This window comes from Lonchura striata, chromosome 14 (genome assembly GCF_050655825.1).
Source record: "Lonchura striata isolate lonStrDom1 chromosome 14, ASM5065582v1, whole genome shotgun sequence".
Lineage (NCBI taxonomy): Eukaryota > Metazoa > Chordata > Aves > Passeriformes > Estrildidae > Lonchura > Lonchura striata.
In genome coordinates, this window is record NC_140716.1 from 3,882,927 (window position 1) to 3,899,201 (window position 16,275).

Consider the following 16,275-nt stretch of genomic DNA (forward strand, 5'->3'; position numbering starts at 1 on the left):
AAAGGCTCCCCAGGGTGAATTTTGGCCCCACTTCCACCACAGCATTACAGAAGTTGCTCTGTTCTGCTGTCTAGTCTTTAATATAAACAACTTTGTGTCTCTGAGCACAGTTAAGTTACAGTGAATTTTTTTCAGTGTGTCATATGGTAAACCACATCTTCACCCAGCACCACACTCTTCCAGACAATTCCACTCTCTCATTTATTCTGCCTTTCAGCTTTTCAACGTTGAAAAGCCCTGCAGTTGCATTCCCAGGGGTGTTAACAGACCTGCAGAGAACATTTAGTAATATGTCCTTAAAGGCTAAAATTAACCATAAAGCTGCTGTTTATTTGGAATCTTGGGAACAGGGAGGTGTTTTATATGTCAGAATGAGTGGCCTGACATCAAAAACCTGATATGAAAGTTTGCCACTGAAGAAGTGGGCTGGCACAAAGAGCAGACGAGGCTTTTATTTAAATGAAGTTGGCTGCCAGTACCAGAAAGTTTCACTATCAGCACTGCAGATGCCTGATACCATCTGTAACACACAGCAAGTCTATTATGTTATTTTGTTGTGTGTGTGGTTGTATACATAAAAATAAGGAGAGTTAAGAGACTCTATATAACACACAACACTCTGTGTACCACGGCTGCTCTAATCAGGTATTCCAACCTGTGGAGGTCTAGATCCTATCTTAACCATTTCTGTACCAGCCAAGAAATATTTGATCTTCAGAGAAAACATAAATTACGTGCAACACGTGTGTGTATCTCACTTGTATCGTCAAATCTTAGAAGTGCAAAAATCTCTTTCCACGTTAGGCTGATCAATATGTTAATTTTTTAGTATATTGTCAGCATTATGTTTTATTTTTTTTCCTAAAATTTGAAAATTATCAATATCTGTGACTTGAAACTAAATAACCAAAACTTAACATGCTACATATAGACACTCCAAAAGCTAAATAGTTATGTGGTTTGTACATAGCTAAGTGGGGCCAGGAAACAAATTATTTTAGTTCCAGAGAAGGCTTTTTTAATGAACTCAGTCTCTTTTCTACTCTAATATGTTTGTATTTTAATTTATTTTCCTAAATAGTGCTCATTTTCCAATCTTCCATTTTGAATTTCCTTGCATTGCATGCAACAGCATTGTTTTTCAAGGTGTCTTTTTTAAAAGGATCACCACTTAAAACTCCTGTAGGTCACAACCCCTTTAGCATGTTTCAAATCCTGATTTCTCTCTCTGGAGATCAGCAAGCCTCTGCCACCAAGAGAAAAACAGAGATCCCCTCCTCAAGAGCCATGGGGTGTTTCCAGAAGGCCAAGCTGAAGAGAAAGGAGTGCATCACCTACACAAACTGCCTTGCTCGAGCACACACAAAGGGAAAAAGGCTGTGCTGCCAGGGATCAGTCCCTTGCCAGAGATTTTGGACAGCAGCCTCTGGGACACACCACGGCCATTGCACCCACACGTGGACAACATCAATAACATCACTATCAGCTGCAAGGAGACACAGATGACCAGTCAGCCACTCCCTCCTCCCAGCCTCCTTTGTGTCAATAAATCTTACCCTGGCTGTTTGAGCAATGTTTAATCATAAACAGTTGGGGACATGCTCCTGAATATAAACAAAGGTGAGTAGGAGAAAAACGGAGAGTGCAGTACTGAAAATCACTCGCCACTTGCTGCTGAGCCAGGTAACAGAGAGCAGAGAAACAAAGAACTCCTGGGGAACAGCACACAAGCACCTGGTGTTCATTTAAAGCAACGACCATGCAACAACATGAAAGTATTCAGGATTGCAGCCACGGAAGGATTTCATGGACTAAATGCATTAACATTCTTGGTTCTCTTAAAAACAAACAAAAAAGAAAAATTAAATTGCTTAGAACACCCACTCAGATGCATGGAAATAAACTACCCTCATTGATCTCATCCCACTGCCATTTACAACAGTCATCTTGATTCCCTTCTGTGTTGCTAATCAAGCTAAAATTAACTCCTCTCCTGCTTACCACACATGCTAGAGCCACGAACATCAATACAGGGGGACAGCAGGATCAATTGTTTTTCTCTACAAGTGCAGCCCACCTTGCTCATGTGGTAAACATGTATTTAGGACTTAAGGGTATCCCTCCAGGGATTTCAACCATTTTTGTCATGAGGCTGTTTAGACCGGGTGACAGAATAAGTAGCTCTACACTTCAAACACTTCTGAACAACTTCTAGTCATTACTGGCCTCTATGGACTTCCGTAAAATAGGCTGCAAGAAAGTGGGGATTTCAGTCCTGTTCAGCCAGTGTCCATCTTGGAAGAATCAACATCACACTTGTCACTCCTACTCTGACTAAGGGCTAAGATGTGTCTTAAGGCAGTGTCTTCACAAAGCCCTGGAGGACTCTTCATTCCCAGAAGTTTGGGGCTTATTCAGAGGACACAGAGCTTCGTTTATATGGTTGTCACTCTAACAAAACTGTTAAAAATAAATATCATATCCGAGTGTTCAGCTCTAAAGCAGCTTCATTTCAGATCCCAATGCGATGTTTTAAAGGAAAAATGCCAAATCAAAACAAAATCCCAATCCTACCAGAAAACAGCCATTAAAGAAAGCTGAAGTACAGATCAAATTGGCAGAACTATGGAGTGGAGCAGAAGTTTCAAAGAGAAAGGCACTCAATGGAGATAAATACACTTCAAGTGTGTGCTTGACAGCAGCCTAGGTTTTATGGTACTGGAAAAATACAGTGATAAACAAGGTTTGTCCATCCACCCCCATGGTAACTTGCTGCCACTAAGTAAATTCAAGTGCACAATGAAAGGCAACTCTTATGAAACAATGCAGGATGGTATTTAATTCTGAGTTCTGCTCTGGCCACTTCACCCTGCACTGATCTTTCCATAGACATCAAATTCTGCACTGTAAGGCTGCAATGGCAGACACTGCACAGCCTTTGATCAAGGAGCACGTTTTGCTCAGCCCTTGCAAGGGCTCAGAGGCCTGACACGTCTCACCCTCCTGTAGGATTTCTCATTTCCCACTTTCCCCAGTCCTAAGGGAGCACTGCCAAACCACAGCTCCCAATCCCAATGACAACATGTAGCCCCTGGCTGCTTCAAGACTCCTGGACTGTGGCTACTCTGGCAGCCCCAGGTAATGAGTCTGACATTGCTTTCCAGAGATGACACAGAAACCCTCAACACCAGCTGTGGAATACACACACATGTACCCATTTTCTGGTGCAGTGAACCAGAAAAGGCTGCCTAGCCCCCATTCACACTCAATTTTTCCCTGCTCCAAGATAAACCTTAAGATAAGAGTCTAAGTCTGGCTTCCATTCTACCACAGCAGAGACCACAAGAAGTGACTCAGCCTCTGCCACCACCTCTCATTCCTTCCCTGCTTCTGTGAAATTCAAGAGCCCTTCTGAGAGGCTTTCCAAGCCTCTGCTGGTCCCACTGATCTTGGTTAAAATGAAAAAGGTCAATATTAACTATTTTCTTTCTTTGCTCATCTTGGCAGAAACATTGAACTATGTTTCCCCCTCAATCATAAACCACAATTAACACCTACCTCAGTGCCAAAAAAAAGCCCCATCTGCACCCACACTCAGAGGAACTTCCCTATACCAGCCTCTACACAGAGTTCTGTTTTCAATAAGAAATTAAACAGTTCACCAAGAATTAAATATGTACTGACAGTATGGAACTAATTGCAGGGCCACAGTTGGCCTCTACAAGGAGTACTGGTTATTCATTTCCATACCTCACTCAATACCAAGAATTTCAAATCTTTGTTTAACTACCATGGAACTTCCAGCTGGCTGCAGATCCTGCCCCTTTCACCACACAAGTCTGGCCAACTTCAGTTCTACCCCCATTTTCATCCTAACTCCCATTTCCTCGAGAAGACCCTTCCTCATTACTACAAGCATCCAGACTCTTGGGGAATTTTTGTACCCTGGAGAATAAGTGTAAACTAACCATCTGAAAATAGCAGCTCATAAAATCTCCTAATAACCTTTTCAGAGAGAGGCACTTGTTTCTGCATCTATGCTGGATATACTAGAGCAGTTTGATTCTCATGTAAAATCTCATTTACAATGCCATCAACTTCCTTCTAATGGGCCATTCATCATAGTAGAGTTTGCTATCAAGCAGCCAGCCCAATACCTTCAAAGGTCTCACACAAGTCATTTAGCAGACTCACCCTTCCAAAGCCAGGGAGCTACCTATAAACACATTAGGAATGCCTGAGCAAAACAAAATCACCTCAGTAAAGCTCAGGAAAAGAATTCTAATTTCCACATATATATGCCAGAAAAAGCCTGTGTGTGGGATGGTACTAACCTTTGAATTCAATCAGGCTCTCTAAGAGGGCTCTAACACGCAGAGCATGAACTATGATGTATTTTCCTTTGAGGCTGCTTCAGTTCATTTAGAAAGTGATTTGGAAAAGCTAATGTACTATTTATGTACATTATAAAAAATTATCCATATGGAGTTAAAACTTTGCAAAATGTTCACATAAGTCCGTTCCATTCCCTCTGAAGACATTTCACAATCCATTCAATACCCAGTAGAGGAAGCCAGGATTACTGTTTTAAAACAGCTCTGAGGGTAGTTTAAATGTTTTAAAAGCTGACAACTTCTAGACTCAGAGCCAAATAAACATTTGGGGCAACAGAGAGTCTCTTACACAAGTGTCTACAAAGTGACATTCACCTGGATTCTTCCAAATACTGACATTTAAAATAAAGGATAAAAGAGCACAGGCACAGGCATAACCTTCCCTCCTACTAAAAAAGAGAATAATTTTACTATGATTCAGATGATGATGTACTGAACTGGCTTGGGAAAGACCACCTAGCAGGACAAAGTTAAGATTGCAAACAATAAAAAACTATCACAAGATTTCTAAGGGATTTTAAATCCTGCCAGTATATATAACTGTGCTAAGGAGTTTAATCCTTGAGAAGAGTTTAACCAACTGAAGTGACAATGACTCTTCCAAAACACAGCACATGTGGAAGTTGTCACCCCAGTGGTTTCATTATTTTTAAATTAGGAAAATTTTAGAGAGTTATATTGTCATATTAATGGCATAGTTTAAGGCTCCCTTTGCTTCAGGAGAATATATAGAATTAGGGAAAGATTTTACTTTAATGAATGTACCTTATGTGCAATATTTATATGAACTTCATAGTTTGCAGTATCAGCTTTCTGGGGGACAGAATTCTGGCCGTTTTCTGCTACAGGATTTTAATAGGAATTCTCATTCTTGCAACCGAGAACAAAGCAGGAAGAAATTGAGAAGAAACTGTAGTCTCTTGGAGAAGAGGATGCACCCACTTGGTGACAAGAGACTTTAGATTCAGAATGAATATCCACCAAAACAAACTTGTTTCCAAACTTCATCCTGTGGCTGTTTGCAGCAATTTTTACACAATTGTAAACAGATGATGTGCAAGTCTAAACTACTCCATCGTGACTATTTTCAACAGCCAGTCTGCATACACCTTGTTTACCCAACATACACACAAAAAATGATAGCAATTCTTTTACTGAACCACTAGCCATCAGGAATTTTCTCCTAAGAATTCCTATGCCTGAAGGAAACTTCAGTGCTTGCCTTAATATTCCATAAAGGCATTAGCAGCAAAGCATGTGCCAGCCTTTGACTTCTTTTTTGGTCTTCCTAGGACTAAAACATTAGATGGCTTTTGAGGGAGAGATGGGAAAAGAAGAGCTACAGTAATTATCCAGCTGAATGAACAAGGCAGAAGGAGGCAAAGCCACGCAATTGCCAGGCTTGTTGACAGCCAAAACCACATTATACCAGCCATGAGACAACCAAAAAAAGGAACGAGATCAATAAATAAATAGCAATTGGCACATCTCCCACACCAAGAGCCTACCCTTCCTAGCTTGGGCTACGCCTCAAACTGAATATGAAAACCAAAATAATTTTTGGTCTACCCATCAGGTAGAAACAAAATTTGCTTTCTGTTTCTAGCCCTTTTCTCCTCCCACACAATCAGGATTCCGAGTGTGTACGAGTCCAGAGTTCTTATGCCCTCGAGAGAGGAAAGGCCTGAAGTTGCTCAAGAACAATTCCTTTAGCAAGTGCACAAACTGGCTCTGCAGGGAGTCCAGTCCTGCTTAGACAAACTGTTGGTGGCTTCTGTATGTGGCCTAAAGGGAGATAGAAGATTAAACAGTTTGTGTGGGAAGATTTCCCAAGGCTCTCCTTGAAGTGGCATGAAGCAGAAAAAAGGGGTACAGCTCCAAGGTTGTATTTCAGAGAGAGGGGGAGGGATGTCCTTTTCCACAGTGCTTACAACACCTCTGCAAGGCTTTTTGTCTTCTCATTCTGTCCTAAAAGCTGGAGTGGATTGTGCTTGCACAGGAAAAAAGGCTCTTATGCTAGAAGATTCTTGAAGCATGATAATAAGTGGTAACAATGTGCTTAAAGTTTCTTTCTACTTCTCCTCCTATCCTAATCACACAGCATATATTAACAGAACCAGACAAAGATTGTCCATCTTTGCTCCTTCAGCTAAGGCAGAGCTCCTAATTAACTTCTACATTATTTCTCCCCAGCTGTCAAAATGTCCTCAAAGAACATGAAAATTACATATCTGGTACATTTAAAGGAGGGAGGAAAACCACCAAAGTAAATTGCACATGCACAACAAAGGACAACCCAAGAAATTAAACTTGCTTTTAAGTTACTAAAAATAGACAGGATGGGAGGGAAGGGACTATCAATCAAATCTTAGAGTTGCTGAATATTCAAAGAACAGCCTTGTAATAGACTGCTCTCTCAAGATTGCTTGAAATTTTTATGATAAAAAATGCACGAGGACATGAAAAAAGGAGCAGAAGGATAACGAAGAGCAAAATACACATGACAGAAGTGGATACAGAGTATTAATTAGGCCATTAAGATACTTAAATGTTTTACTGTCCAATAAAATATGTATTTCATAAAAATTAAGTGCCATGCAGAAGGAATGCACACATGAATTTACTGAGCTGTTCTGAAGAAACCAAAGATGTGAATTACTAGCAAAAAACATTTGTGTACAAGAGTGAATAGACATCAGTAAAATTGTATTTGTACTATGAAAACAAAGAATATACAATTGGATGGAAATTTTCACTCACATTTACTTAAAGGAGAAATTAATCTGCTCTATAAGCATCTCATCAATCTGCTCTTATGAGGAGCCTGCAGTCAACTGAAATAGGGAGACGTATAAATACTTGAAAAAACAGTTCAGTGATTAATACTGAATTATTGACTGAAGTGGATGCTTTAAGACCAGACAATAATTTGTACTCACAATTAGTCGATTAACTATGTCTGGAAGTACATCAAGATGTCTTTTCATAGCCCACATTCAAGAGACAGAAAAAAATGCTTCAGCTTTTTCATCTTGCAAATTTGTCAAAGGAAAAAAAAAAGTCACTGTAAAAATGACACCTCCACATTTTCCCTGGTTTCAGTGCTGCAGTCAGTTACATCAGGGCCCATCAACCATTTCAGATGCATAAAACAACATTTTAACATAAGTTTACCTGTCAGAAAACAGTGCACAAGCTCAGGGGACTTCTCAGGCATTTACTGCAAAGCGTGTTCAACCGTAAGAGAACAAAGACCTTCACCACTCAATACACTGTGGACTATTCTTTCTTTACAGTGGATATCTCAGTCATGAGTCTTCAACCTCAGGAAACTCCTGGGTGTACGGGGACTGAACCAAAGATAATAAAACAAAGCTGGTGTTGGGCATGGCTACATGTGAGAGAAGCCTCTGTGCTCTGGAGAGCTATTAAGGAAAAGGAAAGGAAAGAATTTGTACTAAAAGCAAATGAGAATTTTTCTCCCTTTTCATTAACATCACCAACTCAAAAGCACATAATCTTTCTTTTCTTAACCACAATTCCACTTGGATTGGAAAGGAAAGCTGTCTCATCCACATGTAACCAGCAGTGAGGTGAAGCTCGGTCCGTGAAGCGTTTCTGGTTACGGAGCCCCTTGGCTCTGATGGCAGAACACCCAGACACTGCTCAGACACTGAGCTAGAAGGAACTCGGAGTAAATCACCACATGCCAGAGGAGCTGATATGGAGCTGAGTGCTAGCAGAGATCCCCCCAGAATAGGAAAGCCAGCTGGAGGGAACTGACAGCTCTCTGAGTGGTTTAACAAGCACCTCACCAGCCTGTGTCCCCTTTGTCACCCAAGGCTGTCACAGAGCAGTCCCCAAACCCTCGCTGGCTCTGCTCTCTGACAACACTGCACAAACTCCTCTCAACAACAGACACTAATTACCACACCTGGGCCAGCAGTAAGCCTTTATTTGCATGGCATAAGTGGCAAATTCAAGTAGTTCCCTATTCTCTACCAACATCCTGTTGCCACATCTACTCCTCCAGGCAACTGCAACACCGAGAGAGAGAATTCGGTGTCCCACAGAACAGCTCTGATGCCAAATGGCCAGTGGAGCAGTTACTGGGAGCTTGCTCACAAAGACAACAGGCACATTAATCTGGCTGTCATTTATACTCTCAGTTATTCAGTGCAAAGCTGCCTATCACGTTTTCTGGAGAAAGAGGGTGAAAAAAAAAAAGCAAACAGCATTATTATGATTTGTTACCAGGACAGATGCTCTGCTGTGAGTACGCTCACACAGCTGGCACCAAAATAACTAGGATATGAATTACTACAGATTTCATCATTTTTATTCCTCATTTACAGAAAAGCAAAAACTTTCACACTCATTCATCCTCTAGATTTATATGAAAACAAAACAGTACCCACAGGAAGGAATCCACAGTCACCTAAGGATACATGCCATGATTAAGAGTTTGCTAGCACAAAGAAGTTACACCAGCACAACTTGAATCCACATTTATGACTTTATAGGTGAGACTCCACACAAAACTGTACAAGACAAGTGTGGCATGTTTTCCTTAGATTAATCTTTCCATAATCAACACATCAGGTAAGCTGAACCAAGCCTGGTTTAAAAGAATCCATAAGGACATACAGTGAGTTTTGCATAACCTTAGTTTATATTCACAACCTGACTTACAGCACAGCTATTTTTGAATCAACAAATTGAGCAGCAGTTTCACATGAGAGAAACTTTCCCTTAAACGTTTAATATAACTCATGACAAATTGAGCTGCTTAGCCAAAAATTATTACTTGACATGAATTCTGTAATTAAAATCAGGTAATCCTTTATCACATCTTGCTGTGCAACAAAAAACGTGTTCTCAAAGACAGTCTTTGAAATTAAGTAAGAGCATGAAAAATACAAGATGAAGCACTAAGAAAGCAAATCTTTAAAGGGTTTCTAGCAAGAGTAAAACCACCATCCACAAGCTGTAGCACAGCAAACAACGTATTTCAAACAAAGAACAAAAAAAATATTGTTGCAAATGCAGGTAATGCAGTATTTAAAAAGCAAAACTACCTAAGGAGTTACCAGAGACAACATACATATGCAGCATTTCAGAAACAACTAGTTCTGCAGCTGTGGTTCTGTGGTCAAAGCATTTCCTTGGTGTGAGTACACAGGGTGTGCAGCTGCCCCAGCTGTAAGGACACTGTCCCTTGTACCCCTGTGATGGCATCACTCCAACCACAAGAACGGAGTTTGAGTGGTTGGTGAGGTCACCAAAACACTGCAGTGCATTGTGCATCTCCATTTTCCTAGAATATGGCATTTTTTAAAACTTGAATTAGTGCCTGGATTTTCTGGCTAGCAGACTGTACAGCCATGTCCCTCAGAAATTGGATATAGTTCTCAATTTTCTGGCTGCTGAGACACCCTCACTAACCAAACACCGAAGGGAACTTGTGTACTCACAATATGGAAAGATTAATGCATGTGTAAAATTCTGCAGGATCAGCAGCTTGGTGTGTGGTCAGAGTATTGGACTATTTATTTTTGTCAAGTTTATTGAGCACCTAGAAAAATCCCATTACAAATAAAGCAGCATGCTCTTAATAAAACTTGACATGCATGGTAAGTTTTCAATCTATAACGGGGCTTAGATACATAATGTTTTTATTTTAACTCCGTGTTTTAATTTGATTTCCTACATCCACGTAGTTACTTCCCTTGAATTTATTCTCGAACTAAGAAAGCTCCTCCATTTATTTCCTAAATGCTAAAAGAACTACAGGTTTAAAAACTTGTTTTTATGCTTAGAAACCTCATACTGAAAGAACTCATTTACACTGAAAAACACCAACTTCAGGCTCCATTAATTATGCTACTGCAAAAATTCTAAATGTTCACAGCAGCAATAAGCAAATATCCCATGAAACATTCCCAGACAAGCATCATTTTCCAATCTATTGAGCTCACAGTTCAAAAAGCTCAAGTGCTATTATCAGGCTATGCTCAAGCAACACTTGCAGGTTTAGTCAATAGAACTTTTGTATTTAGGAGCATCTGAAGACCTGACTCACAGCTACTTAAAATTCAGGTTAGCAAGTTAAACTTTCATCTGATACAGTTCCTTCTGTTCTGGGGGACAAAATAAATAAATAACTAAACAGATACTTATTTTAGTTACTGAAGTGCCTAACTTGTTATTGCCAATTATTTTTAAAACTGAGTCAATTTTGAACAAAGAAACAGTTAATAATTCATCATTAACCTGATCCTGTAAACACCTGATTACACCATAAATTTGAAGAAATTACTGTCCTCAACAGGAAAAAAATACTCCAATTAATGGTTCCTGCTCTATCTTACACTTTTGCTGGTATCAAGAGTTTTTAAAATCTAGTGCATATTCTCCTGGTAGTTTTGAGTTTCCTCTCTTTCTTATAGAAAAATACCCAGAGAGTTATCTACAGATTTCCAGCTCCCACAAGCACAGCTAAAAAAACATCACAAGCTATAAAAAGTGTTTCTAGCAAATCCTAAATTTGATTTGAAGCACGTATTTTTGATGCAAGTACTTCCATAATTTCATCTTGATTTATATTTGTAATGTCTGCTGTAGTGTGGCACTTATTAATTAAACTGATTAAGGATCTTCAGCTGTACCATAGGCTCTCCACTCTTCCACCCACTTTGTTCCTAACTGTCATTAACCTCTAGGAAATGTCCTCTTTGTTGGTTATTACTGTTTAATTATACTGTATAGTTATGTCATCACATCTGTGAAATACAACCTCCCATAACAACACAGCTGTGGAATATGATACTCCTGCCCAGCAGTAAAATCCTGGTTACAGCAGAGAATCCACACACACCACGCTGATGGAGGAAGTGATACAGAGCTTTTCAAAAGCCCTTGGTTTTGAGTAGGGCTGTTGAGACAGGAGGTTAAGTACAGCCTTCAGAGAGGTCTCAAACTCCCCCTCTTTCCTCCCTTCCCACCCCTCCTGACGAGATCTTCCATACATCAGGAATTACTTCTAAACTTAGAAATCTTAGAAAAGAGAAGTTTTACACAGAAACAGTAAAGTGAGAAGGAACCTCAGAAAACAGAATTTATGAGCTCATCATCTATTTTTTTACTAACAATATGAACTACAACTGAAAGACACTTTTTCCTGGAACCCTCTGCTTCCATTCATGATCTCATGATGCACAAGCATTTCCTCTGCTTGTAAAGTAAGAGCACCAGTGACTGCAGTGGTCCAAAGAAAACGGCTCTTTGCACATTTCTGCCATCCTTTACAGGTGTGGGGGAGGACAACCAGTCAAACAACTGGCTTTTAGAATATTACCAGCAAAAACTGCCCATATCACAAGGACCTCCCTCTAAAACATTGTCTGGAATGATCACTAATTGCTGAAATTTAACATGAACTCTACATTCTCTGGTACACGGAAAAGGTGTGGCTGTATCAAACACGGCAGGAGTGTTACCATAATATGCAGAAAACATTGTGTAAAATTTGTGTACTACAACCTGTTCTCACTTTGTCCTCCTTCTGACAACATTAGCTGGCTGTAAGCACACAGGCTTCTCTACAGGAAAGAAATAGCACTTTATGTTTACTGGGGAGAGATTTTTTTGTGTGTGGAGAGGGTGACTGGGAGAGAATTGCCTGATTTTTCAAGAGTGGAGATAATGAGATAACAACAGACGGTTTCAAGCCTCAATCTGTACGCCAAGCTTCAACAAGATCTTTTTCCTGGTCTGAGTTACAAACCCTTGACTGGCCAGTAAGGAGTTGTTTACCTGATAGAAGCAAGGGGGCAAATTCCTTTAGATTGATACAAAACATTTTCCTACTCTGGAAGTCAGAAAGGGAGGAGTACCAAGTTTATTTATGTAGCTCAACCAGCAGCCAAGTTATGAGGATGCCTTATTGTGTAGAGTTCAGAAGTGTACATTAAACTCCTCCCTTTAAAGCAATGCAGAAGGAAAGTTGCCGTTCCCACTCCAGGAGTCAGGAGCAAAGGGGAGAGAAACAAACAGCAAGGTTGCTGTTTGACATAGTTTTCTGTCACAATGCTTATGATTAACCAAGTGAAGAAACAGAATGACAGGGAACAGAGAGCTTGCACAGATACCAGAGCCAGAGGGAATGACAACAGAAGTGCCCAGGGCATCGGGTGGTCTTGTTTTACAAAGCCAGATTAATTAACCAGCCACTAAAGGACATCTCTTTTAGAAAATGAAACACGTTAGAAACCAAAACACCTCAGAGAGTGAGCAGCTAGGGAGCTATAACTAAATTACTAAGTACAAAATGAAGCAGCCTGCAGAGGAAATGAGTAATTAAAAAACCCTCCCCTGAGCGACAGGCTGGCGAGAGAGGCATAACTCCAGGACCCTGTTGCTGGAGGTAAACAGCACCAAAGCCAAAACGTGACAGATGAAAACAGATGTTTTATATGAACAACAACTCCCCAATCCCTGCCTTTACAGCACACTCGGGGATGGCATTAGGCACAGTCAGTCTGGAACAACCTGAGGAGATGCACACAGGAATTACATCACCCACCACTATCACGCTGCTGCCCTGGGGTGAAGCACTGCAGTCGCTGGACAGTACTCAGCAGCTATAAACAATGTTTTCAGAGGAAGAAATAGATCAACCTCGTTCTTCTTTCTGCAAGAGAGTTTGACAGAGCACAGACCCTGGTAGCACAGCAAATCCCTCTCCTCTTCCATAAGGAAGCAAAGACACCCCTGGGCACCTGCTGTCCTGGTGAGCAGCATCACTCCCAGCCTGACCTGATTCCTTTTTTACTGCTGCTCCACAAAGACACCAAGAACAACACCTAACTTGCCAACCCTTAAGTAAGTAATTCTGGCAATGTGGTTTCCAACTTTTTCCACTAGATCTTTTCCAAGGAAGACAAGCCTTGGGTGTAGCAAGTTTTAGCCCACTGAGAGTCCTTCCTTCTTCTCTTTCTGAAACCCTTAAAAGCCACTAGTTGAACATGAGTCTGTCTACAGGCAAGCATGGAGGATGGTGATGACCATGGGGGACACCCTGCAGTGGGGAGTTTACACTTCTTCACGCTTTTTCCCCAGGCATGGCTCTCTCAGACGGAGCAGCCCCAGTCCCAATGAACATCATCCTCTTTCTCAGCCACAGACGGCAGCAAGGCTGGGAAGGTGAGAACATCCCATGGTGATGCTGAGAACCTCATCAGGCAGATGTCCCTCAACACAACCTCAAGCTCTCCACTAGGTGAGTGTTCCTCACCCACTGTGACCAACTTCAAGTGAGGGGACCTTCACTGTCCCCTAAGGCTCTCTGTGAGCAGGGGGATGCACCATCGCTATCTCAAGAAGCAGATATATTCAGAAGCAGACCCTCACCATCCCCTGAGACCCCTGACCCCTGTTTCCATCAGCTGTGGCCCCTCACCATCACCTCAGGCCCTTCTCCTGGCAGAGACACATCCCCTGCACGGGACACGGTGGGGCGAGGGACCCCTCAGCGTCCCCTCCTCGAAGGAGCCCCCGCTCCGCCCGGCCCCACGTCCCCTCCCCGGGACAGGGGGTCCCTCTCCAGCCCCGCGGAGCGGGCCCGGCCCCGCCGCCCCCGGCCCCCGGCACTCACTGCGGCGGCAGCTGCAGGGCCGGGCCGCCGCGGCGCTGGAAGGCGCCGTCCACGAAGACGCCGTTCTTGCCGAGGCAGCGCAGGTAGAAGTGCGGCTCCTGGAAGCTGAGCTGCAGGTGCCGCCGCGAGATGAAGCTGGAGTGCCCCATGTTGACGTCCACCGAGCCCTGCGAGGAGTTGCGGCCTATGGTGACGGCCGGCTGCCGCATGAGGAACTCGAACTCGCGGCCCTGCAGCCGCGCCAGCACCGGCCCGGTGCAGGCGGCGGGCGGCGCGGCCGGGGGCGGCGGCCCGGGAGGGGGCGCGGCGGCGGGGCTGCAGGGCGCCGAGCGCAGCGCCAGCAGAGCCCGCGCCCCGCTACTGTCCTCCCCGACTTCGGCCATGTTCCCCGGCAGCGAGCGAGCCAGCGTGCCGGCCTCCGGGGCGGGGCCGGCGGGGCGGGGATGGCGGGGACGCGGGGCGGGGCGGGAGCCGCGCCGGCCGCCGCCTCCCCCGGCAGCTCCGCCGGGTGCGGCCGCCCCGCCGCGGTGCGGGGCGCGGGGCGGGGCGGCAACGGCGGGCGCGCGGCGCCGCCTGCGGGCCAGGGCGGGCAGCGCGCTCGGGCAGGTGTGAGGGAGCGGCCGCGGCCGCGCCATGCCGGCGGTTAAACCGCTCCGGGCCGCCGCAAACCAGCCGGCGCCGGGTCCTGTGGGCACGGGAAGGTCCGTGCACGGCACGGGTCTGGTCACTGCCGTGGGCTCGCTTCAGCGGCCTCTTGGTGCCTCTCCATGGAAGCACAGGATGGGCTGGAGGGATTTAAAGATCACACAGTTCCACTATGCCAGGCTGCTCCAAGCCCTGTCCAGCCTGGCCTTGGACACTTCCAGGGATGGGCAGCCACAGCTTCTCTGGGCACCCTGTGCCAGGGCCTCCCCACCCTCAAAGGGAAGAATTTCCTCCCAATAGTTCACATAAATTTCCACTCTTTCATTTTGAACCCATTATTCCTTGTCCTATCACTGCAGTTCCTACCAAGAAGTTCTCTCCAAATCACGTCATAACGCCCTGTGCTGGAGAAATGTCCTGAGCCCAAACCAGCCTGCTCCAGGTTTTCTGTGGGGCAAGGGCACATACAGCCTCTGGCTGGTCTCTGACATGAGCTGGGTTCAGTGGTCTTCTGCTGCCTCTCTAGGGAATCATGGAATTTTGGCTTGGAAGAGACACTAAAACTCATGTGGTTCCACACCCCTGCCATGGGTACGGACACCTTCCACTAGACCAGGTTGCTCCTAGCCCCATCCAACCTGGCATTGGACACTTCCTTAATGACGACCCTGGACTGTTTGCTGAGGCTTGCTGAAAGGGGAGATTCATCCCACATCCACAAAGATGTGAGGGTTAAAGCACCTTAATGGCCTTTTGAAGAGTTATTATATATGTATAATAAATATACATATATATAAATATTTATACACTCATCTGTGAATATATATAATCATATAGTGTTTCTATATAGATTTATACTCATACAGTTTTTCATTATAAGGGACTGTGTAGGTTGTTTAGCTTGCATTACAGCATTTCTTGAAATTACTTTTTATATTTCGGTTTGATTATGTATTATATTTCTATCTATATTTATATTAATGATAAAGGTCATGTGCTGTGTCACAACAGCATATATTTGGCTCATGTGTAGCCTGTGCTATACATACATATCCATATATACATATATCCAGATTAAACAAAAAATGTTTCTGTATAGGCGAGCTGGTGATACTTTGCAGAATCCTGAGTAGTTAAATAATCAAAAAATAATGAATTTGAGAATGTGGGAGAGGGAGCAGCTGTAGTTTTGTATTGCTTCAGCTTGTGTGGGGAATGTGTCAGCTCATAGCAAGGCTGCTCAACAGTTTTGAGGAGACAGGGAAAAAAAATCCCATAACTGGTCAAAAGTGCAGAGCAAATTTCAGCGATGAAAACTGTAATTAAATGAGCTGGAATCGGTCCAGGACCACAAGGTTAACATCCCTCTTCCTGGAACATCTTCCCTGAGATGTTTAATGACTGCTGAGCAGTTGGGACCTGCGTTAGACATCTCACCCGAGACACCGTCTTCAGTGAGTGCTCTTTGCCTCTGCAGTTCAATACCAACCGAGAGGAGAGAAAAGCACAAAGCACCAGTGCCACTTCCTCCACACCAGTGGCAGCTCTGCAGCAAGACTCAGCCAAGCAGGGCACAGCAAA

The 16,275-nt window shown here is 43.5% G+C and overlaps 1 protein-coding gene across 1 annotated transcript in view; it reads right to left on the bottom strand.

The window, feature by feature from the left end:
• The window catches only part of FOXK1 (forkhead box K1), a 56,488-nt gene extending 42,027 nt beyond the window's left edge, over positions 1-14,461 (bottom strand). The window contains exon 1 of the mRNA XM_021549418.4: positions 14,050-14,461. Within this exon, the coding sequence (XP_021405093.1) occupies positions 14,050-14,432 (383 nt within the window). The 5' untranslated portion in view covers positions 14,433-14,461. The remainder of the gene's footprint in view (positions 1-14,049) is intronic.
• Between the last annotated feature and the right edge of the window lie 1,814 nt (positions 14,462-16,275).